The sequence below is a fragment of the Bemisia tabaci genome, chromosome 1, assembly GCF_918797505.1.
Source record: "Bemisia tabaci chromosome 1, PGI_BMITA_v3".
Lineage (NCBI taxonomy): Eukaryota > Metazoa > Arthropoda > Insecta > Hemiptera > Aleyrodidae > Bemisia > Bemisia tabaci.
Window position 1 is genome coordinate 27,460,006 of NC_092793.1, and position 27,601 is coordinate 27,487,606.

Sequence of the window (27,601 nt, forward strand, 5' to 3'; positions counted from 1 at the left end):
TAAGTAGAAGTTTATTAAAATCAACAATCAAGCGAAGGAACGCTCAAGAGATCAAGTTATTCACACTGATTGCAGACAGTGCGTGCTTCACCTGTCATCTCTTGGCGCGTAGTTTTCTTTCGTAAAAAAGTTTCAGAACGAGGTCAACTTCACGTTTGCGAGAAAATTTTCGTTGGTTCAACGAAATTTTTTGTTAAACTGCGATGAGACTTTCACAACCATCAAGTATTAGAATACAGAATAAATATTTTAGGAAAATAACATTACTCGACATTCCACTTTGATTTTGCCTCCATATTGGCGTCTCTTGCCTCTTGTTCATTTCGAATCCTAGACATTGCGGGTTTGTTTCGAGGCAAGAGAGAGCAAGCATTTAGCTGCGCACTTATTTAATATTCACCTCTTGTTGTTTGAGGTCGGTCTGCTCATTTAATTGTTCCTCCATACAGTAACGCTCCCGTTTAAAGAGAAAACATCGTATGAGCCTCCGTGAGTTGCCAAGTTTACTTTGATTAAATATGAATTTTCTGAGGAACTTGTGAAATATTGATTTTTCCTTTTTACAAAGAATTTTATTCGTTTTTAGTTTCGAAGCATCTGCAAATCCGAAGGGAAAATATTCATAACTTTTCTCTGAAATAAATCTTTTGTTGAGGGAGATTTGACAACATTCGATTGTTCATACGGCGTTTTACCTTGGCACGGCGGAGGGAGTAAATGTAAATCACGCCGACGAACCTACAACTAAATAACCTTCCGCGGTTCTCGACCCAATTCGAGGTTTTCTTTCCCACCCAGCTCCAGCTAGCTCAGTCCGGTCACTGAGTCCGTGCCTACGCAATCATTCCTCTGAACATCCACCTGAATTTGTTTGAGGTTGAGTGAAAAGTCAATCAAGCCTGCGGGAGCCAAGAATAGTTCACCAAATCAACGACGGGTTCAAGAACTCGGTAAACCTACCTCTGCCATTTCGATCAATACAGAAGGCAGCGCCGACCTTGTCCCATAGGATGTCACCCTTTATGACTCTGCCGCCACGGTGCAACGCATGCACCGAAATTACCGAACATTTTGCATTGTAGACCCTTTACAGAAGGCATTGGACGCTAGGCATGGAAAACCCTTTTAAAATTTGCACTGGCTCGTGTAAAAACAACTATTTTCCGCTTTTTCATCTTCACGTGCCATTTTTTTCTTCTTCTTGATATATATATATGAGTCGCTTTTACAGCGCTCTTTGGCGCTTTACGACGCCTACTCGCCACAAAGCTCGATCTTCCCACAGGTCACACAGTCCACAGGTCTTCTTCTTCTTGATGCCTTCGTAAATATAATTCATGTAGTTAGATACAAGGCGCTTGTAGTAGTTACAATACTATTGAACCATTTTTTCTTTGATAAAGAATAATTCAAGAAAAGCTGTCTGGTTTTTAAGACTCCGCGAGGCTCGGAAATTTTAGTTTGGAGGGCTCGGAGGTTTGGTCCTGGATTTAATGGATTTGCAGGTTAAAAGGTTACTATTCACATCGCGATTAAAAGACGTAGCAGTTTCAACGTCTTACAATTAGCAGTATTCTCAAAACTAGAGAACATGTACATTCGCTATTTCCGCCAAAGCTGATTCAAGTAGAAATAGGGCTTTGCATACTTGCACCAAGCTATATGCATTGCCTCCTGTAAGAGTCATTTTGGAATTAGAAAGTGCCAAATTGTGTGTAATTTTTCTCTATTCCATGATAAATAATCATCAACAATTTGGGATAAAAACTACTCTTTTCCTAGAAAACATTGAGCTATCATGGTTTTAACAGAAGTCTGAGGTTGAAAATCGTGCAACTGTTTTTCAAAAGCTCAAAGAGGGGTTGATGATTAAAAAAAAAAATTCGATCATCAGAACTTACCAAAAGCGGCTGCGCTGGACGCCAGGCTCTTCAAGGAATTGATAAAAGCACTCATCAGACCAGTGAAGCTGTACAAGTGGCCAACTCAGGAAGTCTCCAACATTTTTCACAATCAACGGATATCATTTAATCGTCTCATAATTAATGGTCTCTATTATTCTCGTATCCATCTTCAATCCAGCAACTTAGATCGAAAGCTATTACTAAGAAGGACACCGTCTGTGATGCATATTTTGATATCATAAAAGATGTAAAATATTTTTAGATAATCGCCTACTATTTGACGGTCAATTTTTCAAGTTTACTTCGAGCCACGCTTCAAGGGGACACACAATTGAAGAAATACATAATGAAATTAAATGAAAGCGACCGAGAAAATATCAGATCATTTTCTTCTTTTCTCCAGAGAGTACGATTAAAAATGGATTTAGGGGCGACCTCATAGGATAATTGAAACATTAACGCCTCTTCTTCTAATATGGCTTTATATGATGAAAATATGTGTACGTTCTATTCCTGAGTTTAATTTCCCTACATTGTTAACTTTCTGACACGTTTATGCCTAACAGAAATAAATTAAGTTAAATACACTTGTCTGAGAAACTCTCTCCAAATCTCTGAGAAATAATTACTTTTTCATTATTTAGTGAAGGATATTTAATCTACTTTAATTTAAATCAAAAAGGTAAGAAATAAGAAGAACCCATTAATATCGCAAATCACAACAGTAGGACTGCGTTTTTAATGAGGAACTACTATTTCTGGCTATTCCATAAAAGCACCTATCTGAGTTGGGAAACTAATGGCACATAAGCCGATTCTTCAATGAGCCAGAAATACTCGTTCCTTCCTGCAAAATCCAGTCCAATTGTTTTGAAATATAATTCGAATATAACTAAGCTTCCATCTTCAAACATCTCAAAACAGAAAATTTTAAACAGAGTTTGTTTAAATAAAAAACCAAAATGAAACATTTTTTATTTTATTTTTAAGACTCCTCAAGTTCCGATGAGTCCCGAGATTGTTTTCTTGCTGAAACAGGAATTAATCGAAAGATTCCGTGCCAAAAAACCGGTAGCGTGCGATTAATCGATTGATACGTCATTCAAACCCATGAAAAAGATCGATTACCGATGGACACCATAGGAATCGATTCTTTACCATAGCTTCAAATAGGGAGATATCGATAGTCGATTATCGCGCCTCGCCAGTCTGCCAAACAGCTCTCGAATGGAAAGAGTGGCGGTGAGACGCCCTGCTGTTATACTCCGGCCGGGGATTCGCTTCTCCGATTAAGTCCTTATTGATGGAGAGCAGTGGCGTGGCGTGCTTTGCGATATATCGATTGATCGGTCATTTAAACCTGTGGAAAAGTATCGATAAACAGGGTGTTCGCAGCGAACACCTTAATAATCGATTATTTACCTCAGCTCAAATGGGGAAATATCGATACATCGCAAAGCACGCCACGCCACTGATGGAGAGTCCGCGCTCAGGGAATCTCGAGATTGAATTTATTTTCCACCGTCAGTGGAAATAAAGTTAGGATTGTAGTGATTAACTGGAAAAACTGCGACTAATTGCCGGCGATTGGCTGGAGAGAGGGAAGAGTCCGGTGGCGGATAATGCGCTCCCACAACAGACGCCTTCACCCTCGCCGCGTCGCATCGCAACCATTTGACGGGATAAACCTCAAAGACGCCTCGTGTACGTTGCCGCCATTCGGGATTTTCTTTTCAATGCGTATACGAAGTTTACGTAGCTTTTTTCGTTTACGCCGATGGTATACCGCAGGGTAAATCCGGCGCGACCTTGGCTCCTGGAGTCACATAATTCTCCCCTGTTAATCATCAACTCTCTATGTTAAAATTATTTTGATCTCTTATTATACTTCTATATCCTGTTATCTAATTGTCTTTTTTTATGTCTCTACCGTTGTATTGCTGTATTCTTTTTGTCAATAAAGGTCTAAATTCAAAAAAAAAAAAAAAAAAAAAGAAGCTTTTTTCGCTTCGTTTTTTAACTCTTTGTTCCCCAAGACTTTCTTTATACGCTGAGTCCCCAGTCGGGGCAAACTGACCCGTATTTAAATACTGTTAACGTGTGACAAAAAAAAATACAGTTTAGGAAAATCGCCGCGGGAGCCGTCCCTAAATTACGTAACGCTCTAGGGGGAGGGGAGTTCCAGGAGAATATTACGCTATTTTGTTTTTGTGCGTTCAAGGAGAGGGATCTACGTCACAGAAGCGTTACAAGGGGTGAGGGGTCAAAAATACCGACAAATTTGCGAATTTAGGGACCGCCCCATATGAACTATCCGATGTTGCAAAACTAATGTTATGACACAAAGAATGCCTTGAGAAACTTGTGAGTATTTTTATTCAAATTCTTCAGAAAATAATATTCGCAACTGAATCTAAAAAGTCTGAAAATTTCAAGGAGATATTGATAACTTTTCTCTGGATTAAATACTTCGTCAGGAGAAATTTTACGTTCGAATGCTCACACAGCGTTCTTCCTCAGCAAAGCAGGACTGTCAAAGGCGTTGATAACGGCGCAGAGATACAACTATTCGTACTTGATGGATGTCCGTGTTGCGTCTGCAAAATTGAAGGCGCGATAGCACGAGGCGTGAACTCGCGGTGCTTCGCTCCATACTGTCAATGGAGGTGTTGCTCGGATTTGGGAGAAAAGTTAAACAACTAGGCACGAATTTTTCGACTGAATGCAGTTTTCCCGCTTTAGGAAATTTCTTTAATTCGGAGTTTGGTTTTTTTTTTCAAAGCAAGCGAAATAAAAGAGGAATAACACCACAATCTCAAACTCAAAGAATGAGTAAAGGTCCGAAAAATATAGTTTCAACATGAATTTTCCCGACCTCTAGTGATTACAAATACTACAGTTTAGCCTTTCATATTTTATACGGCTACCTGTATTTAAACTGCAAATTCTACGATCTGATCCAATTCGATAGAAGAGAATTTGAAGCTTCTAAGAAGTACATTTTCGTACCAGGCAAATCGAGCAGGAAGAGCATTAAAGATCGGCATAGCTCCGAACTTTAGCAGCTTAGGAACGAAGCGCGAAGCAAAGAAAAAACCGAATCGAGCTAAAGCAATGTAGTCATAAAATGTAAAGGCCGAGACTGACCAAGACTAAGGTAATGCGCTTATACAAGCGCTGAGTTCGTGGTATTGTTCGGCATTGAATTCGCCTCGATACAAGAAGAGGACAGCCCCTAGAAACTATACATGCACCATCCTTCACGGATTACAAAATATTGAAAATTTCTTGACTATTTCACCTTAAGACGTGCATAAGGTATAGCCATAAGATCTTCGCATCCACTTCTTTTCGTTGAAATCTGAATATTGAAAATTAAATAAATGCTACAATACGCTAATCATGTTCGATCAAAATTACTGACCTTTACCCTCCCCCTTTTCAAGTACCACAGGCCGTAACTATGTATTATAATTTCATGGTAGAACTATCACAACTAAACCGAAGTTTTGTGTATGTTGCCTATCCTATGATTAAAATGGCTCCTCCTGTTGAAACAAACGACAATAAAATTTGAAAAAGAAGTAGTTTGCAGTGAAAAGAGAATCGTCCATCTTTCTTCGTCTGATAGTCTAAAATCGACATTTATGGGCTGAATGGACCGCGTTTAGCAGAAAAAAACCAAGTCACATCAGCTGCTGCCAAATGTAACTGGGCAATTTAATTTTTGACAATAGAACGTTTGAGCGGATTCCATTGAAATTTTTAAGGAATTTGCTTCGTACAATGCAGAAAATTCACCAAAATTTGCGCAAAAATCCGCACAACCGTTTTCATGTAAAAAACTGAGGTACCCGATTAAATTTGGAAATAGCTGAATGCGTCTTGGTTCCTATCTGCTTAACGCAGTTTAAAGGATTAAAAATTTTACAATAATGGTAATCCAATTGTGTTGCAATGAATTATGGAATCGTGGAATCCGTAGAAACAGCTATCAATCATGTTACTCGATTGAAACAATACAGCATGCCCTTCTACGTTAGTTCTACGTTAGTTCCCGTGTGCGGTGCATGCCTTTATTTCGTTATGAGCATCAATGCTTAATGCGCTGAGAGCCAAGATAGGATACAAACGCCCAAGAGGCGCGTGGAGCGCCTAAAGGATTCGGAGATTGATTTTATGAGCTCCGACTTCCAAGACAAACGGAACAGTTATGCAAACGCTATCATGGAACCAATCGGCATGAAGGTAAAACCATAGGTATCCTTTAGAGTTGCCAACAGCTTCGAAAGACGTATTCTCTGAAGTTTCTACTCCATGACTCCATGAGAGAGTTTTTAGTTTCGAATTTCTTCCTTCAAAGTGTCAACACTTTCAGCAGTAGACGTGGCCGCAACTTTTATCACTTTCCACTCGAGCACCTCCTTCCTCTCGACCGGTACATTCATGAATGTATTTTAAATTCAAGAAAAGAGTAAGCAGCTTTCGAGTCGTCTCAGGAGTTTTCTAGTCATGCACAATTCTACAGCGTCAACTACATTTTGGACCTGAGTCCCACGACATACATAGAGTGCACTTATCTAGAGCCGACCTAGATTCGTCCTGGGTGTAATAGGTCGAACTGGCGTGCGATATATAGCTTCGATTAAGGAAACAATCAATCCTAGAATTTAACTTTTTAGCTCCAAAAACAACGATAGCCCCTGCGCATAAGCATTCAGAATCATTCACAACGAAAAAATTATAAAATTCAGAGAAGTAACTGCAGGGTTCAGCTACGAAAAAACATATTCCATTCCAAGGAGGGTTTGATTTCTTTGTCAAATGTAATACTATTTTTCGTGTTTCTTATCTCTTCGAATTTTGTTAATTTTGCATTGCGAATTATTCTTTAGACTCACACGCAACGGTTAAAGTCGCTTTTTGACCTAAAACATCTAACTCTGCCACGAGTTTTTACTTAATCGATTATATATATCGCACGTCGGTTCGCCTATGCTCAAAACCCGGGTTGGATCATTTTCGCAGGAAAGAACTGAAACATATTTTTGTGGAAAATTTGAAATAATTATGTATCTAATTCTGTGAACCTAAGATAAATAGAAAACTTTCCAAAATCGACCTTCAAACCATGAATTCAAATTTTAAAATGCTGCAGATTACCTAGAGCGCAAATTCAACCCGTAGAAGAAAATCGACCCTCCTTTGCACACCTAACTCTGGTCATACATGAAAGTATTAGAAGTAGAGAACGTAATCGCATCGCAACGTTGCGAGGATTTACCTAGTACCTACTCAATATTTTATTTATATTGACGATTACACTATCCATTTCAAAAATTACGAAGAATTTTTTTAAATCATAGAGTTTGCCAAAAATGAGAGAACATTTTGCAACAATTCCTAGGTCAGCTGATCAATTTTCAAGCAAAACTTTGTAACGTTGCAGTGGAAGTAAACTTTTATGGCTTTAACCCTTCCACATTGATAAATTCTTGACGTTCTGATGAGAAGAGGAAAAATAGGGAAGCAAGAAAACCACGAATTCATGAAACGTCTCGGTGCCGATTGTACTCTCTCCGATCAAATCTAGGTTGAGATTTTAAGGCAATTTTTTTGCAGCTCTGCAAATATGATGCGTCATTTATTTGCAGTTATCTTGCATGAATCTGTGAGCAGTCTCTTGAGTAAAACTACCTCTCTCTCAATACTTTATGCGGCACGCGCTTGACTCTAAAATCTAATAGGTAAATTTTATTCTGATATTCATTTCACACATCCTCACGCTCGTTCGTGACTAGAATCCTTACTAGCGCGCGCCAATAACCCAACGAAGGATTCCTCCCTGACCTTAAACACACTCATTCATAAACGAACTTAGTTTTAAGTTGAAACGAAATTTTTCGCCCTTTCTCGAAAGAAATAATATACTTTCAAGAGGATGCGGCCCTGTTCAGAATTCTACTGGGGTAGTAGTGGCGAAGCGTGAATGATCGATCTTAATCGATATCTCACCATTTGAAGCTATGGTAAAGAATCGAACATTAAGATGCTCGTTGCGGACACCCTCCTGTTTATCGATCCTTTTCTACATGTTTAAATGGCAGATCAATCGATTTATCGCAAAGCACGTCGCGCCACGGTGGTGTGGTAAAGGTTCGCTTCGCTTGAAGTCCACGAGAGATGAAGTTGTGCCTAACAAAATTAGGTTGAGGAACTTCGACAATTTTTAACTCGGATCGATAATACACGTCGTCGGCCAACTTTCGATCGTAGGCTTTTAATTTAAAATGCAGAAGTAAACATGGAAACCAGTGGCGTGGCGTGAATTGCGATATATCGATTGTTATGCCATTTAAACCTATGGTAAAGAATCGATTATTAAGGTGTTCGCTGCGAACACCCTATTTATCGATCCTTTTCCTTAGGTTTGAATGGCATAACAATCGATTTATCGTAATTCACGCCACGCCACTGCTGGAAACATCTGCTCCGTGTTTCTCTTAACATTGCTACCTACATTTATGGGCAGACGGAGCGGGGGAGCAGGGACCCTCCGTTCTCCCCCCCCCCCCAGAAATTTACTTGGCCCCTCATATATGTAAGGGATTTTGCTGAGTAAGTGTGTGGCATAACTTTCATCTCTGAAATTGTAATTGAATCAACTTTTCGGTGGTAACAGCTTAAAATATCGCCTGAAACGACTCAATTTTTTTTAAAATTTTCCAGGGGAGACCCACCGCCTTTCGATGCTGAGAAAATCTCCTGAATCCTCCTTAGTGGGGTGTCTCTTTTTGCCTCCCCTCCCCACCCGCCGCCGCCAGACCTTCCTTGATGAGGTGCCCCTCATGCTCCCCCATGATAATTTTCTAGTTCCACCCATGTTTACTTTCATTTTCACCTCCAAATATTAAGAGATAAGCGGTTTATTGTATATTAGAGTGTGTTTACATAAGTAAGCTGCAAAAACCGTGATATTTTAAAACAACATCCATCAGTTGTGGACATTATTAAATGGAGCTATAGAGCCAGGAGGAAGGCCGTCGCATGGGAAAGGGGCACCCAGGTAACTGTAATTCCCTCCCTCCGAAAAGTTATGAACGTTTGTCGTCTCCTAATACCACTATATTTCCACGAAGAGTGAATGATCCCTTGCTGCCCGCCCCTTCTCGTTCCCAGAAAAAATGGCTAGCACGCCTAAAGCAATGACTAAAGCAAGAACGGTAATTTTCGAAATTAATAGGCGCCAATTTTTCGCTATTTTCGGTCACCTTTTGGTAGGGCTTATCCATGTCGCATATTTTCCCATTAAAAAGCAGAGTCGACGAGACCAGCGCTCCCATTCTGCGGCCTTCAAAAATTCCGAAATTCGGAACTTTTCATTTCAATGGCCGTCAAAAGTTCCGGGATCCTTTTTAGATTTTTTCAAAAGTTCCGAGAAAGTTCGGGATAATGGCAAAGACCCAGAATATTTGAGGTTTTTTAAAAATTCCGGGAAAAATTCAGGAAAATCTAAAAAGTTCCGGAAACTGACGTGAGGATCTGCAGAAACAGATTCTACTCGGCCTTAATCCCTGAAAATTTGAAAGCCGGAGCATGGATGTCTCTATCGCCCTGTTGTCTACGGACATTAAATCTCTCTCTATAGTTGGCTGTAGACCTCTGATAAGAGGTGTAAGCCATTAAACCTGCAAAAAAAAAAAAACAAAAAAAAAGTTCCGGAATCCGGAACTAGTTCCGAGAAATGGGAGCACTGGACGAGACCACGGATGCTTTTTTTCAACCACCCTTCAGAACACGAGACGATAGATTCATTCTCTGCTCATCAATATACAAATTTTTCATTAACACTATACTGGTAAAGAGGGAGTGTGAATATATGTTTGAATGAATGAAACGCGTCCTTGATGAGAGAAAAAAAATGGGGGGAAAACTCGGCATCAGTGAAACTGAGGTTTCCCTTCGTCGCGTGTCTACTCGCCATCATGCGACGATATGCTTTTAATTCTTTCGCTCTCTCAGTTTCACTGGGTGAAGTGAACATAATTTCTCGCGGTTCATTCTCTTCTACAAGCTCACGCATGTAGGTATTGGACGAGTTACACAAGTGTAAACGGGCCTTTCTACGTTCAAAAGAAGGAAGAACAATCAAAACTCGGGACTGTGCTTCCTCCACCGAGAAAGATAAACAAATCGATCACGATGAAGGAGTGGAGTGTTGCAATAAATATCAATCTGAATGATTAGATATAATGCGAATAGCTTCTTGACAAGTAGGATAGAAACTCCGGTACCCTTCCATACGATTCCCCACGATGGAGAATTTGCAGGGTGTCTGAAATTTGATGAATTTCGCATGTTAAAGTGGGAACCACTGACTGAAATAGACACCAGAAAATTTTCAATTATTTAAATTGAACAATGGGCCTGTTGCATGCAAGAGATACAGCCGTGCGAATAGACTTTTTAGTGGTTAAATGACACGAAAATTACGATGCTCACATTAAAAAAGTCTGAAATACACTCCTTATTGCGCAATTTGCGTTGTCAGGAACGCGCTTTTTCAAATTTCCCGCGTCTGGGGACAGTTTTCTAACGGAAACAATTAACGGCAACTCGCGGCTATTTCCGGTCAACTAAAAATGACAACATAACCTAAAAATCGGAGCTCGTGATATCGTGAAATGTAATGTAGAAGGATTGCGTTGGATATTTAAAAGTTGATCGATTTGGTTACTGCATAAAGGGTATATAGACCACTTTAAGAGATCACGTTGGGTTTGTAAACAAACTGAAGGAAAAAAATAACAACAACAACAACGACTCGACATCTTCCGGAAATCACCGAGCCCGCCGTTTGCTCGTTTCCGGTGATTAGAAAACTGCCCCCAGACGCGGGAAATTTGAAAAAGTGCGTTCCCAACAACGCAAATTGCGCAGTAAGGAGTGTATTTCAGACTTTTTTAATGTGACCATCGTAATTTTCGTGTCATTTAACCTCTAAAAAGTCTATTCGCGCGGCTGTATCTCTTGCATGCAACAGGCCCATTATTGGAGGAGATATGACCAAATGATCTCATCTCATGGAATACGTGTATTGAAATCGGAAATGCCGCCAGATGACGTCACATTTTCTCACCTTTGAATCTATTTTCCTACAATTTCCCACAGTAGAAAAATTTTATGAAAAAAACTGCAAACTCGGCTCATTAAGCACTTTCAGATAAAAAAATAAAACATATTCGTGCAAATTCTCCATCGATGGACTTGATAGAATACACGAAAAGGGCCACTGCGATTAGCACTCGCTGTGTATTTTATACAGCCTTTTAACCACGGGACGTTTCATGAGATTTGTCTCCAGTTTGAATCACAGGAATGAAACTTTCGGCTTTTTTCTTCGTCAAACGAAATAACAAAGTTTCTTCTTCATCTCTCTGAGTTGCTCTTAGTACTCCACAAAGACTCTACTTGGTGCTGTGATTAGTATTGACTGACTCAATACTTTTCCCAACTTCGCAAGTGAGATTTTTCCCGCAGACAAATCCCACGAAACATCCCGTAGAGACGAGGCCTTCGAATATGTGCAGGAAACGTATGATAACCAAAGCAGTCAGAGAGGCAGAGAATGCGGAGTCATGATATTATACCCGAAAACAAGGAATTGAATCACCCCACGTCCCCCGTTTCCAGATTCGTGTGGGAGTTCCGTTCAACTGCACCACTCCCAGTATGTAGCGGATGGGACGCTCATGCCCTGTGGGTCCATTTCCCGATTGTGGAACGAGCTCCAAAGCGGGCCTTTGATCGTTCCTCTAGAGAACATTTTTTTTCACTACGTAACAATTTTATCCTTGCCTGGGGTCCCCTAATCCCGCCGCAGCCCCTCTCCCTTTCCTCATTTACACACTCCCTTGATCTCTTTTTCCTATTCGTATCGCAGATAAATTAAACAAAATAAATATATGGATCCTTTGAGAGAGGAAGGAAAAAACCCATCAAAAGGGATTTCTTTTTATGGTATCCCTATGAAGAAGAAATGAAGCAAATGGAAACTTGAGAATGCGCGTGCGTAATGATGAGATCTGTAAAAAGCCATCGGGCTGATTATTGAAATTGATAGACAAAGCTAAAAGAAAAGACAAAGAAGACATAGGGAGTACGGAGCAATCCTCTTAGTTTAAATGGGTGGCTCCTATAGACTGATTGTGAGATACAAAATGATGTACTAACTATATAGGATCTCTCGTGTGTTGCCCTCATAGTTGGTCTATTACCTACCTCTTTTGTCCATTGCAACCACCCACTTCCACCAATAGGATCCCTCCATATCCCTTTTTGTCTTTTTTGTCTAAAGCTTTGTCTATCAATTTCAATAATCAGCCTGCAGAAGTTACGAAGTAACAACGTAGTATAACCTTATCTACACTGAAAAAAGTGCTCAGTTCAAGCATGATGCTTCTAAAATTTGCCGCCAACATTTTCTCTTTTTTTTATCTATCCTGACTCAAGTTAAACTCTGGGGACAATTCAAAATTCTTTGGGTTAAGCAAGAGTGTAGCATAACTAAGCTATAGGCATAAACATCACTCTTGATCCAAAAAAAGTATTTCTTGGCGGCATATTTAAGGATTTTCGAATTTCAAAAGTTTATTTTGAGTATTTTATACACTTCCTTCACAAATTCTCTGTTTTTTCTTTCGCATCACTCTTGAGTTTTAAAAATATGAGCTCCGATTGGAGGTTTTGCACTATTATGTTTAAACTGTTTTGATTAAATATGCGTCATTCGATTTGGATGCTACTACACAAAAATGTACTTCCTTTTCGCGAAGCATTTTCAAGTTTTGTCAATCATGCTCAACTCAGTAGTTTGGTCTTAGTAATCCCTGACAACAGCAAAATTTTCATCATACATTATAATTGTAAGCTTAAATTGGATACTCAAAACAAAAAAAGTCTAAAATATTGTTTCAATTGTCCCTCGTACACCTATCAATCTAAAGATGACTTGGATAGTGATAAGGGAAAAGTTTGGGAAAGCTCGATTTATCTGGCGAAAATTTTTCAATAGAATACCTATGGATATTGTTTTTACTCCAGTATCTGCGAGAAGTAAAATTTTCTTATTTGTTTATCATTATGAACATAAATATCTCTCCTTCACGGCTCCTAAACCTGCTGATATGCCTGGCCAATCCGACTGTACTAACCCCTTACTAAAATATTATACCCGAGCTTTTCTTTCTCTTCGGAAATATTCTACATTCGTTACGTTCCCCATTATTCTTGAATTTTCATTTCGATGCAGACGCAGGTTACTTCATTATAATAATAATTGAAACTTCACGTAAAGTAGAATAAGATTGTTTGCAGGAGCTTAAGCGGGAAAAGGGGCTCGGTGCGATGGGGTCTTGGTTCAAAAATCCATTTATAAAAAGGTTATTATTTGAAAACTATGGACGATTTACATTTTTACTCTTACTCCTCCTCTTAAAAACTTTTCTAGATCTTGGCCGCCCCTTTCTTTGAAAATTTCCAAGTTGAACCACTGGCTGTTTAGTGTTTATCTAGCTATCAGTTTTTGATACGAGGATAGATTCATATTGTTCGAATCAACTTAATTTTGGTTTTAAAATCACAATTTTACCAATACCTATACATGAAAGTATAGTCTACGTCTTTATGAGGCTAATTGTTTAAAGCGGAATGTGCATTAGTCTGCCGTTTTTTTCAATTGGATGTTTTTTCCCCTCCAGAATAGATCAAAAAGCTTTTAGGCGAGATAAACATGTAATAGAGTTTAAAAACATTCGGACTTGATTAATCATCTCAAAAAAACATTGAAAGAGAGAAAAATACATTTTTGTTACATAATATATTTATCGGCCCCTTGTCGATCACTGGAAAAAAAAACATTGGATCTAGAGTCCAGACTCTTGAAAACGGCCCCTTGTCGATCACTGGAAAAAAAACATTGGATCTAGAGTCCAGACTCTTGAAAACACTGACAAGAAAAAATACCTTTGATTCAATCAGATTTAAACTTAAATCAAAAGGAAATCCGCTCAAATTAAGAGGCTTGGTTCTTGATTTAAGCTTAAATCTGATTGAATCAAGAGTATTTTTTCTTGTCGATGTTTTTAAGAGTCTGGACTCTAGATCCAATGTGTTTTTTTCCAGTGATTCCTTAAAGAAAGTACTGTGTTTGAACCTGAACCCTCCTTCCCTCTTAAACTAAATTTGTAGCTAATAGTGAGTAATTTTTCAATTTAAGAAGAAACCAGCAGCATTTTAAAAAAATGAAAGGACATCTGCTCATATCAACTCAAGCATCTGGTATTGAAACTAAATCATAAAAATAGTGCCGGTTCTAAAATACGCCCTCTTAGAGCGACTGATATCCGTTTACAGAAGAATCATAGGCACTTACAATAGAAAGTTCTGTCTACAGAGCTTCCAAGCTTTTCTTGTTATGGTCACAGAATATTTCTAACAGGGAAACAGAACTTTGGTCGTAAGCAATTCATGACTAAAAACGAGGATAGCTTAGCACGGAGAAAAAAGTGCGGTTCACATTGAACACCAAAGGTTTTTGGTTCATGCAACCGAATTTTCCGGTCAAAAGAACGGAGTTCTGGAAATATGTTTCCTTTGACTAAAAACCTTAGTTACCTAAATCCAAAAACTTTGGTGTTAAATAAAAAACAAAGTTCAGCCCCTATAGCCAACGTTCTTTTCGCCGGTGAATACCACTGTAGACAGAGCGCTCTGTTACAAGCACCAAGTATTTTTCTGTGCCAACAAACAGGATATTCATCACAGTTTTCGATAGGATGGGGAAGACTGACTCAAAATAGCATCACAGATGTTTAGGTTATGTCCAATAACCTGTTCAAAACACAAACACGGAGACGAGAAAACGAGCAAACTCGCGTCGACCGCTTTCTTACAGGCGTGAAGGGTTGAAATTTCGTTCACTTGTAACAGCACAGACCGGGGGAAAATTCGAGGTTGAGGGATTTCGCGTGCGTGAAAGTTAGGAACGGCGCGGAACGGTGCGGATATTTCGAAGACGGGCGGAACTGCAATACGGCCGCGGCGTGCACCAGCCTGGAACTCACCCCATTCTCGCTCCATTGAGGTGGCTCGACTGACCCCCGCGCCTGCGCCGGAACCCCCTTTCGCCCCCTCGAAGCAAGCGCAACGGTGGCCCCATATTGATTCTCGGTCACTCCTCCATACGGCCGCCTCTCTGCTCGACCGGTAGCTACTATGGCTATAGTATGCCGCGGCATTAATGGATAAGTGTGTCAGTTAAGCGCCGCCACCGGCAAGTTCACGGCTCAGGGCTAAAAAATAAGATACCGTCACCCCCCTCGTCCAAGTCGATGAGGGCAAGAGGCACCGCCAGTCCAGAAGTGGAGCCTCTTCGTTCCTTCGCAACTTGAGTTCCCGGTCTTTGTGAAACTTTTTGAAAAATAAGTTGGAGCTCCTCAGACGTGCGACTCGTGCTCCGTCTTGATGAGGAAAAACTTCGTATGAGTAACTAACGATTGCCAACTTTGCCTCGATAAAATAACCATTTCTGAGAAAATGTTTGAACACGCGGAAAAAACTATGTAGTGCTGAGCACTAACTGTTTAGATCAAACGGAGCCAGCTGATATAGCAGTACTGCTAAAACCTGTGTCTGTAGGGCTGGACCATAAAGTTTTAGAGCTCAGCACTACTGTCATATCAGTTGGCTCCATTTAATCTAAAAAGTTAGTGTTCAGCACTATATCGTTTTTCCGTGTAGTTTTTCTTGAAATTTTCAGGTTTCTACTTTAATGTAATTGCAAAAAAAAGTATTTGAAAAGTTGGAGGGAAAATATCATTTAATTTCATAAAACATTCTTGTATTATCGAAGGAAATTTGGCAGCATCTGAAGGCTCGCAGGTATTCTTCAGCATGGCAGCGGTTAAAATTACCACGCAAGCTAGAGGTCAGTGCCTGCTCTTTTTTCAGGTCAAATGGCTGTAAATGCACTTTACATGGAGTAAAAAGTATCCGGCAGTAGTAGCCAGCGGTAACTATTCTTACAAGTTCGCAACAATTTTTTCCCTCTGTTTCGGCAGTATTACTGTTGGTATATTTAATTATGTATTGAATATATTGTGCTCCATTGTAGTAAGTGGTCAATGGGCCTGTTGCAAACTTTTGCTAGAGCAGAATGAAGAGTTGTTTCCTATAGATAATGCCTCAAAAATCACGATGAGCGCATCGGCAAAGTCTGAAATGCACTCATAAATTCACAATCTGCGTAAGAAATTTGCGTTATTTTGAGCTTCCCGCTTCAAAAACGATACTACTGCACAGGTGAACATTTTGTTAGATGAGTCCCTCCATCGTCGGCAATATTCATCATGGCCGACGCTTGCGCAGTTCCGCGAGTAATTCGAGGAGAGTTCAAGATCAATTAAGGCGGGCGAGGAAAATATAAACGTAAACACGCCGATTGTTATCTGATTTAATCCTGTTCAGATGTTATCTCGTCCCATCACACGTGTTTTGGCGGACTGGCGTCGGCCATGATGAGTATTGCCGCCAATGGAACGGCTCCTCTAACAAAATGTTCACCTGTACCGTAGTATCGTTTTCGAAGCGGGAAGCTCAAAAAACCGCAAATTTCTTAGGCAGATTGTGAAGTTGTGAGTGCATTTCAGACTTTACCGATGCGCTTATCGTGATTTTGGAGGCATTATCTGTAAGAAACAACTCTTAGTTTTGCTCTAGCAAAAGTTTGCAACAGGCCCATTATCATGCGTTGAATGATTGAAACCTCTCGTATAGTTTGTGAATAAATAAAGAAATCCTTAAATAAAACGATAAAAAGTTTTAAAAAAAATTTTGATCGGGCTGAGAAGTGTAACGAACTATATAAAAATATTTAAAAAAAATCGTGCACGTCAAAACTTGACTTTTAGAGAACAAACGTGAAATAAACAAAAAGTACTTGCGGACCCTAAAAATAAATCATTGTGTCGTGAGAGGAGTAAGTGCGCTTACACAAAACATGATCATGTGAGCCGTCGACACTGCTAACGCGCCTTCAATTGCGGATGCATACAAAATCACCTCCGGGGAGTTAAAATAGTTATCGTTCGCGCCTACGGCTGAGATCAAGCGCAGATTGGGCTTATTTACTTCGATGAATTTTGGAGCTGCAAGAATTCGAGCGAGTAATTTTCTTTCAACGTCAGGAATTATTTTTTTACTTAAACATTTCCTGAAGCAGAGGGATCATTACTGTATTTATTACGTTAAAGTGCGATCATACATGCATGCATTTGAGGTACGACCAAAAGGTTAAATAGGAATATATAGATACACTTACTTCTTTTTCTGGAATGAGCTTGAAGAAAGGCGGTGACGATATCGCAGTTTTTCTCTTTCAGTGTGATGAGAAAGTCTCGTTTCTTTAGGTTGTAAACTAACTTGTTCCCCGCTCTGGCGATCTGATTTTGTAAATTTTGAACCAGAAGACGTAATTCTTCTAACCCTGGAAGTTAAAGATAAACATTTAAAACCATCTTCGAAGGTATCAGGTCTTTTTTTGTAAAAAAACTTTTCTAAAAAGAATAAAACGGTTCAAAAAGAAAAAAATGAGAAGAAAACTGTTGAATCCTGAAGACGGGAATAACTGGAACCTTTCTCTGGACAAGACCCCGTTTTTAATTGTTTTGAGGGGAGATCAACTGACGTTCTTTAAGCAAAATTTTTTAAGAACCAAAATCCCATTTTTAATTATTCCCACTTATTTCTGTTGAAATTTCATTCAGACTAAGAAACCTCTCTTGAACTTAACGAGCACTGCTGAAACCCCTCAGAAAGAATCTCTAAAGAAAGTCTGGATTCCGCCCTGCGCTCATATCACTCCGATAGTTTTGGGAGCAAACCAGGCACCATAAATTCACTCCGAATTTCACCTCCAGATTTTTATCTGCATGCACACAATAATTACATGTGGTTCAAGAATATACCATCACCTTCCAGGCTAAGTATCACAAGCGCCATGCGACTTTTCAAAATTTCCGTCGCCATTTTTCTTACAGAGAAATTGTTGATTGAATCTGTTTGAAAATTTCACCGAATTTCATCGGCAGCACGAAAAAAATCCAGTGAAAATTTCGGACAGCTTCGTTGAACAATTTCTTTGTAAAAAAATAAAATTGCGGCGGAAATTTTTAAACGTCGCCTGGCGCTTGTTGGCCGGAAGTTGACGACACGGCGATGCTATATTTGAACCTCTTTGAAATCTTCAGTTTACATTCCCCAATAGAGACGCGAAAGTGCTCTTGATGGCAGTTAAAAGCCATGTCAAAATTGCATCCTGAAAATTCCGGATATTTCGTAGAGGCCTCGGAGAGAGGAAGAAGGTGGGTTTCGAGCATCGAGGGGGACTCCTTTCCAGTCCCTTGACGAACGCAATTCCCGCGGCTAATTAAAACTCATTTCAATATTAAATGAAAACTGCGTCATAGCGAAACAGCCCTATCTTTGATTTGAGAGCTCAACAGAGATTTCAAGTTGATGTGAATTGTTCCTTGAAGGAAATGACTGTTCCTCAATCATACTAGCACAAGACTCGATTGCGAAGGAATATTTCTTTGCCGCTGCTCAATTCCGAAAATTTCTCGCGATGCGTGCTGCGAATGACAGGCACGTGCCAAGGGGGCGGGGGGTAGAAAAGCCTAATCTACCTATTAAAAATGATGGATTTTTTTTATCTTTTATAAATGCTAAAACTGTAAGAAAAAATAATCTAATAGAAGGTGAACCGCAAGTCAATTTTATTGCAAGAAATAAGGTAAATGAATAGAGAAGCAAGAAAGAGCAACCTTCCCTTCCTCACCCGTCCAAGCCCCCCCCCCCCCCAAAATAAAAATAAATAAAATAAAATCCGGGCTACGTGCTTGGCGGCTGATGAACTCTCGTTTTCGAACACGGTTCAACCCTATAAGCATTTGGATTCGAGCCCGACTTAAAGTATACGATATTTTGCAGTATCTGAGTGATATCCTGCCTTTCGATATGTTTCGCTAAGACGACGTGCTGCGTTCCAACCGCGTTCCTCGCTTTACCTTTCCGCTCTCCCAGATTCGGATATCATTTTGTTATTTTTCGTGGTTTTTTCCTTTCGAAGTCATTGGATTCAAAAGAATTTGCCTCTAAGTGAAATCCCGAAAAGATTACAACTAATGATGGTCCTATAAGTAAGGTATGTGGTCTCGTAAAATGAAAAATCGTGAAAACCGTATGAATCTTTTGAAATTTTATTTGTATTAGATTCTCTTATTTAATTTATTCAACTTGTGATGTGAATTTGTGCCACCACGGTAAAAAGGGCTGAACATAAAATCGTTTTCATGTAAAACAGACAACATTGCGGGAAATCGTGGTCAATTTAGTTGTTTAAAGCGGCCACTTTTCCATTTGGCGGATGCATATCAAGGTGATTAAGCTCAATAAGGTCAGTCGTCTAAAATAATAGCCCAGGAAGAAGGGTTGCCAGATAGCGAGTGTTTAATTACTTTCATTAATCGGCTGAAATCAAGAGACCTCGTTGCGCTGCTCGACAACCTCACCGCAAAGTCCACAACCCCGAACTCCCGCAGCTTAATCAAATATCGTGGCGATTTAACAAGCCGCACGAACGCGCTGTAATGAAAGCCGATGAGATCAGAGCTGGCCCTATATTAATATTGGTGACGCATTCCATCAATGTCACGATGAGCCCACAACTGTGACGTCTGCCGCGTTCCGAGATGTTTCAGCGGTTAAATCATACGTTACGTTACGTCACGACAGTTGATCTCCAGAATCGCGTATTTTGGTAATCCGGAACTATAATTTCTGGCTCATCTATAAAAATATTCGTGTATTTTGTAAAACAAATGAACCATACGTTGTTTCTGAACTGAGAGAGAAATCATAATTCCTAATAAACAAATGTAATCCAATTCAAATTAAAAGAAAAAAACTTCAATAACCAAGATTGGATTGAGCTCAGCAGGAAAAAAAAAACAATTCTTTTTGTTAAAACAAGGGTATCCTTGTTGTAAAATTTCATTTTTAAGTATTTTTCGTTTCAAAATATTAACTTTAATAAATTGCAGGAGCCTCATTTACTCATTTATGACCAAGAAAGTTCAGTTCGTTTCAAAAATCGTTGGTATAATTTTTAAATTTTTAATGGCTTGGTTGCCTTTTCCTGTGGGCAAAAAGAAACTGAATTAGCTCAGGGGGAAACCCCATGTCCAAAACAATTTCCCTTCTAGATTTTTGGTTGAAGAGATTAAGTAAGAGGAAGGAACCAACCGCATAACGATGCTAATTGAGTTCCTCCAAGAAACTAACGAGCACAGTGCATTCCTTATTCGTCTAAAAGCACGGTTCCTCTAAACTAAATCCAAATGTAGTGTCAATTGGACCGAGTTCATCAGAAAGGAACCGACCCACATTGAGTTGAAACTGAGAAAAAGAGGTTTTAAGTTGTATTCCTGCATATGGCTTAATGTAAAAAATAAACTTCAACCTCTCTTTTCACAAAACCTTTTTTGTTTATAGACCTTCAGTTTTTGGCAGGAGAAAAAATACGGCCAGTGAAACGCAAAAACATTCTTAACTCAATTTCTCCTTGGGTTGGTTCCTTTCCGATAAACTCGGTCAAATTATTCATCAATACGGAGAATCAGCATGACAGTACTCACTTCTCTTTTGCAGGTACGGAAGCCCATAAACTCGAACGACGCAGTCATCGCAGTCGAAGTCCGAATCGGTCGTGGTCGTGCGATTGAAGTAATCCGTGGTCGATTGGTCACTCCGGTTTCCGTCCGACAGCTTCCGGTCTCCGTGTTTCGAGATATCGATGAGCAACTGGTCCACCAGCAGCGAGACTTTCCGCTTCGTCTCGATTATCCTCGAATCAGAATCGTTCTCCGTGCTCACCCCCGTTTCACTGCTACTCCCCTTCCGGTAGGCGCGTCCCACTTCCGGCCTCTTCACCACCGATTCCCGCACTTCCGGTTTCCCGCGACTCGCGACCACCGACTCCCGCATTTCCGGTTTCCCGCGACTCGCGACCACCGACTCCCACGTTTCCGGTTTCCCGCGACCCGCGACCACCGCCTCCCGCGAGGATTCGCAACACCTCCACGACGGCACGGACTTGAAATTGTTGTCGTTGTTGTTGATTTCATCGGAACTAACGCTGGAGCTTCGCTGCGGCCACGCACTCGCGGTTCTGCGCTTCGACTTCCGGTCGGGTCGTCGAGCGCTTTTACACGGGCACTCGGCGAACCCGTCCGAGGTTTGGAGGACGGTGCAGGCGCACATGTCACCGCCGCCGGAGAGATTGATTCCGTTGCCTTTGGCACTCGGCGCTCTGCTTTTGGTGGTGCCGAATTCTTCCGGAGTGGCGGCGCGGAAGAAGTCTCCGCCGCTGTTGATGATGAGCAGGCCGCTCTCGGGCGACTTCTTCAGCTGCATGTTGACCGTTTTCACGCCGAGCCGGTTCGAGGGCAGTTGCTCGGAGATCGGGAAGAATCGTATCATCGGCTCTCCCAGGGTTTTAATCTTCGGTCCTTGAGTGTACCATCGGCGGTTTGTGGTCTGTATTTCAGTCCTCTTCATCGGGAAGAATTTCCAGATCGTTTAGTTAGCCAGAGAAGATGATTTTCTTCGGAACTTCTCATCAAGGTCCTTCAACTTATTGTAGCATAGTTTCTCTATGTCGCCACACGCTTCTAAAAGACCTGAAAAAGGTTAACATTTACCATTAGTAATTAGAACCCTAACATTCTTTTTCGAATGTAATGGAGTCGGACAAACTCAAGCAAAATGGAATTTCCCAGGAATTGTCAGTCCGTAAATTTTCAACTGTGCGTTGTCTGTAGGACGCATTTTACATTCCCCATGTGGGCATTTTTATTTTTTCGATTTCGGTAACCAGGTTTGATCAAGAGAGGTAAGAAAACCTAACCTGAATATGCAAGCATTCTCGCAAACTTTTCCGCCTCGAGTGTGATTTTCCGTCGTTTCGTGTTAACCCTTCGATGCCCAAGCTGAATGAAATTGACCCGAGGCTTGCTGAAAACGCGTGCTTTGCGGGTTGTATGGAACCGGTATACACACGAGCTCTAGATCTAGGTCTACAAATACATCCTGCCTCAAATCGAAAAAAAAAAAGGAAAATCCAGTGTCAACACAGCCGAAGATCGGAGAGGCGTAATCGGGCCTTGCTTTTCATCTTGATCCCAAATCTGAGTGACACCTGATTGGCGGCATAAAGCGGAGTATTGAGAGTTCACGCTTCGTGCCATCGCGCCTTCAATATTGCAGATGCACCACGGACATCCATTAAGCACAAATAGTCGTATCTCTACGCCATCATCAACGCGCGTCCTTTTCTTTGATCTACGTCCATATTGCGTTTCATTCCGTTTGTCTTTTATTAAAATTTGTTGTGGTGTTTTAAGCGCTACGCGAGAAACACACACAAAGATAGAAGGGACGTAATCGGACCTCATTTTTTTTCTCTCGAATTTGAACGAGCATGAAGGCTATTTCCATTTAAATCTTCCGTCACATTCATACGGCGCAGTAACAACTATTTGAACTCTCCGGAATGCGTGAAGTATCACGCCGCATTCGAAGGCGTTTTCAAAACAGCTTAGTTCCGATGCCCGGATTATCGTTTTGCATAGTTCATATTCTTTTGTTTTCATTCCTAACCACTCGTTTATTTATAATCCTCTTAGAAAAACCACCCATTTGCTAAATACAATTCTACCTGAAGCGCACTTCAGCCATGCATTCACCACTGCAAAATTTCAGAGGAAATCGACAAGCACAGCGTGGTTGGGGGCTATCTCCATTTACATCTTCCGTTACATTCTTACGGCGCAATGATACAACTATTTGAACTCTCCGGAATGCGTGAGGTATCACGCCGCATTTGAAGGCGTTTTCAAAACAGCTTAGTTCCGATACCCGGATTATCGTTTTGCGTAGTTCATATTCTTTTGTTTTCATTTCTAACCACTTGTTTATTTATAATCCTCCTATAAAAATTACCCATTTGATATATCCATTTCTAGCTGTAGCGCACTTCAGCTATGCATTCACCACTGCAAAAATGTCAAAGGAAATCGGCAAGCCCAGCGTGCATGAAGGCAGGCCCGCCACAAGGGGGAAGATACTGTGCCCCTGTTATCGGGGCCCGGGCCCCGGAGTGGGCCCGTGTTACCCGTGAAAAACCACTACGAATTCACATGCAACTCTTGTTTTGTAAGAAGAAGTGAAAAATTTACCCTAAAAATTTTGCAAAAGCTGAATAGATTTTCAGAAACACGCTGGGACACTGTAGAATTCTTCTTAAATTTTCAAAGAAGTATACTTCTTGGAAAATGTCTATCTATTTTCAAGATTTTCAGTACAGACGGATATTTTTAGTAACTGCGTTTCATTTTCTTCCGTCGTCAGATGCTAAGAGTCTCTAGACTGGGCATCCTCGACTGCAATGGCTCATGGCTCAACTCCCTTGCTATAGACAAACGAAGGGGGAGTCCAGGGGGGCCTGGCCCTCTTAGAACTGAAAATAGTATCATACGCCCCCCCCCCCCCGAAAAAAAAAAATTCCAGATGTTTTGAATGCAACAATTTGCAAGTATTTTGTGCTGGAAGTAGAAATAAAAACCATAATTATTCCGCAAAAATTGATGGAAAAATTCTTTATGGAAGCTTCAAAATGCGTCCGATTAGTCGTTAAAATTCTAAAATTTCTCGGGGGATGCCCCTCGTACCCCCCCCCCCCCTCCTTGCTTGGGTCCCGGACCTTAAAACTGGTACCAGGGCCCGAGATGGGATGTGACGGGCCTGTAGCGAGACCTCATTAGTGGCATAGAGCGGAGCGTGGCGAGCTCACGCCTCGTGCCATCGCGCCTTCAATTTTGCAGATGCAACACGGACATCCATCAAGCACGAATAGTTGTATCTCTGCGCCGTCGTCAACGCGCATCCTTACCTTTACCTTGTGTTATATTACACATACCGACTAAGATGGTTTATTGTAAAAGAGCGGAATCAGTTTGCAATGTTTTTTTGTAAATTTAGGTTAAGTTTTCTTACACGTCTTTCTCGGTTAACGAGAAAGCTGATTATTGAAATGGGTGGATAATGCTATACACAAAGGAGACTCAGAGAAAATGACGCGATCCTGTCAGTCCTGTTGTGGAAGCAGATTGTGGAAAAAATACTTTGCAGTAAAGTGCAATGAAGTAAAAACTAACTAGGAACAACACACAAGATGCCTACAGTTAGTTTATCAGTTTCCCCCTAGTTACCGCTCGTTTCAACACTTTCAACCAATGTTATGATCTCTCATTTTCCCTTTACCTACATTGACTATTATTTTGTTTATTAATCAGTTCGTAGGTTGCCAATGATGAAGATAAGTGTACACGCGGCAGTCGGGTAGCCATAAATTTTTCGATGGAGACAAAAATTTCTCTCGCAGAAAATTCAAGTATAACACCGAAATGACGTTTTGTAGGAAAATTGTCAAATCGTACGAGAAAAAGTGGGTACAGACCTTCTAGGCCGCTGGCTCGCGGGCACGAAAAATTTAAAAATGCACCCAACGAAATACAAGAAATAAGCAATGGAGAGTGAATTCCAGTCGTAATTAATTTAGACATTTAGACATTAATTAACGTGCTCATTGGGAGTTTTGGGCGGTTTTACTATTAGATAGTCCATTCATTCATCTGTATCTCTTGTAAGCAACAGATCAATTGAAACTTGGCAGCATACTTTCATGCAATGTGCATGTGCAGTCACGAGAGTGCCGCCTGTCAATGCTTGGTTTCATGTCTGTGATGAGATGACTGACGAGGTGAGTAAAGCGTGCTGATCAGTTGTTTAAATAGGTGACACTCACATCTTGACCCACTTCCGAACTGGGTGCAAACACAGACATAGCACGCATAAAGGTGGCAAGAATTTTCCACCCGGCCGGCGTGATGTTCGCGAATGGTGGTAAATCCACGAGAGCCAATGTGAAATCCAAAAATGTTCCCTCATAATCAAATAGACCAAGTAGGATAGTCTTAAGTGGGAGTAAATGCATCCTCATCAAAATTCGTGTGAAATACTTCGAGTCGAACCACCTCCTTTCACCTAATAATGTTTGGAATTTTAATATTCAAAATCTTTGATAACTGGACCATTGGCGGAATTAAGAAGGAGTCAGAGGTCCTGACCCCCCAAAAAGATGATGTCCAGAGATTCCTAAATCCAGAAAGTGTGAGGGATTTTCCTAAATATGCGCGTAACATATCTTTCATCTAATATTGTATTTCGATCAGCAGTCCAATAAGGTTAGCTCAAAATTACTCCTGGGTCGACTTGATTTTTCACAATTTCTTCAGAAAGGCCTCTGGATTCCATTTTGTGCTGAGGAACCCTCCGAACTCCCCCATGAGACGGGGATGGGGGGTGTCCCTAGACCCCGCGATCCATCTGCCCCCCCCCCCTCAAGCGTTCTTGATGAGGCAGCCTTCAGGATCTCCCCCTCCCACACAAAAAGTTCCAGTTCCGCCCACGAGCTGATTCAGAATTTATATGGTTTTAAAATGTATGGAAACAGTACACTTCTCAGTTTAATCTCTTTGTATGCCCGGATAGCACGAGATATATATAACGAGTAGTGCTGTAAAGTAGAATTTTAATTCCTAGGGCGCAAACGAAATATGCTTCCATTATAACCCTTTTCCTGATGCACCCAAATGGGTGGATCAGGAAAGGGGATCAAGCAGAAAGTTTTCCACAGTAGCAAAGTAATTCTCCTTTACTTTAGGAATATGTTAACCACGTTCTCAAACATTTGTCATTATTTGGTACAATGTAGAACCAATAGCAGTTCAGGCGCCCAGATATCCCTTACCATTTCATCTTTTCAGCTTCAGTTTGATCTACAACATTCTTCAAAGAGTCCTACTTGTTTTGGAAAATCTAGTCTCCTTGTTTCATGAGCTCAATCCTAATTTTTTCCAGCGCACACTGGAAAAAAAACACATCGGATCTAGAGTCCAGACTCTTAAAAACATCGACAAGAAAAAAATACTCTTGATTTAATCAGATTTTAGCTTAAATCAAGAACCAAGCCTCTTAATCTGAGCGGATTTCCTTTTGATTTAAGCTTAAATCTGATTGAATCAAGAGTCCTTTTTCTTGTCAATATTTTCAAGAGTCTGAACTCTAGATCCAATATGTTTTTTTGCCAGTGCAGGAGGAAGAAAATTACATCTAAAGAGGGGATGACTCTGATACTGAGTGACAATCAAAAAGATCGTCATACTTAAACGTCATACTTAAAATTTTGAAAAAAAAAAAGAAAAAATATCCCGGCAAGATGATGCCCTCCACTAGAGTCCCTTTATACCCAGAGTTAAGACAACTCGATTATCAGCTGACTGGCAGTCGGCTTTGGCTGGCCATGGAGGCCGAAACGAGTGCACCCAAACAAACGATATTGAGGGATAAGGATCAGGAATCCTGCGATGTCTGTCACACAAAAACAACAACATCAACAAATTGATCAATTAAAACGAAAATTAGATTGGTTTGTGAATAATTTCTTAATCTATTTTCATTTTAGACCGATGGAAATAACAATTACTCTCGATAAACCACAATTAGGTAATATTTTCATCATTCTTGTTTACATTCGAGGTACCGCCATCTTGGTGCACTCGTTTCGGCCTCCATGAGCGAGAACCAATCAGAATTGGATTTTTTTTTAGGCCACTTTCAGCCCAACCAAAAGTGAGTTGTCTTAACTCTGGGTATAAAGGGACTCTACCCTCCACGGTATACGCAAAAGGGGACCACTCGCCCCTGTGACTCCTCTCCAGTGCCTTGGCGTGCTTTGTGCTGTATCGATTGCTCTGCCATTTAAACCTGTGGAAAAGGATCGACAAACAGAGTGTTCGCAGCGAACACCTTAATAATCGATTCTTTGCCACAGCTTCAAATGGGAGAATATCGATAATCGATTATTCACGCCTCGCCGCTGTTCCTTACCCACGCAGCGCCACTGAGAAGAAAACCACCACTGATTTCAGTTGCTTTCTTTACCTTATTAGAAAAAAAAAAATAATTGGTCATTCGCAGTCACGCAAAGGTCCAAATAAAATTTTGATAATAGGAATCACACAACCTATCGCAGATGCGCTCGATTTTGAGAAGAAAAATCTGAAAGTTTGGAAAAGCCCGCTTTAGTATGAAAGCGGTATACCCAAAAACTCCACCTGATCTGAATGTTGCCACTGTCGCTCTCTTTCCTCAGATTTATGGCTCGATGCGTACGTGTGAAAACTGGCTTGAAGTCAATAAACTCATTGAGGCATAAAGATCAATAATTATCCGAGTTTAGTTTTTTGGTTTCCCATAGCTGCGCGATCGGTGAAAACTCATGAGCTTTGCAACTCTCACATAAACTTTTTTCTCGATCGTGAGCTCGTGACGTCAGCAACCAGCTAAATACACATCGCACTGTGGAAGTATTTTTTCATACACCCTCACAACGCAGTGGGACGGAGCTCGTGTGTGTGCAACAAACGTACTATGGTGCGAGTAATCAGGTCAATGAA

The 27,601-nt window shown here is 40.6% G+C and overlaps 1 protein-coding gene across 10 annotated transcripts in view; it reads right to left on the bottom strand.

Moving 5' to 3' along the window:
* Positions 1-27,601, bottom strand: part of LOC109041322 (uncharacterized) — a 99,631-nt gene that overhangs the window by 66,595 nt on the left and 5,435 nt on the right. For 2 of the 10 annotated variants that reach the window (XM_072298985.1, XM_019057640.2), the window contains exons 2-3: positions 20,660-21,703; positions 17,284-17,448 (exon numbers count right to left, since the gene is read on the bottom strand). In XM_072298985.1, coding sequence (XP_072155086.1) covers positions 17,284-17,448; positions 20,660-21,581 — 1,087 coding nt within the window. In that variant the 5' untranslated portion in view covers positions 21,582-21,703. Of the gene's footprint in view, positions 1-1,901; positions 2,218-14,755; positions 15,044-17,283; positions 17,449-20,659; positions 21,704-27,601 lie in introns of those variants that run through there. The other 8 variants (XM_019057643.2, XM_072299001.1, XM_072298997.1 and 5 more) reach the window with 8 other exon arrangements.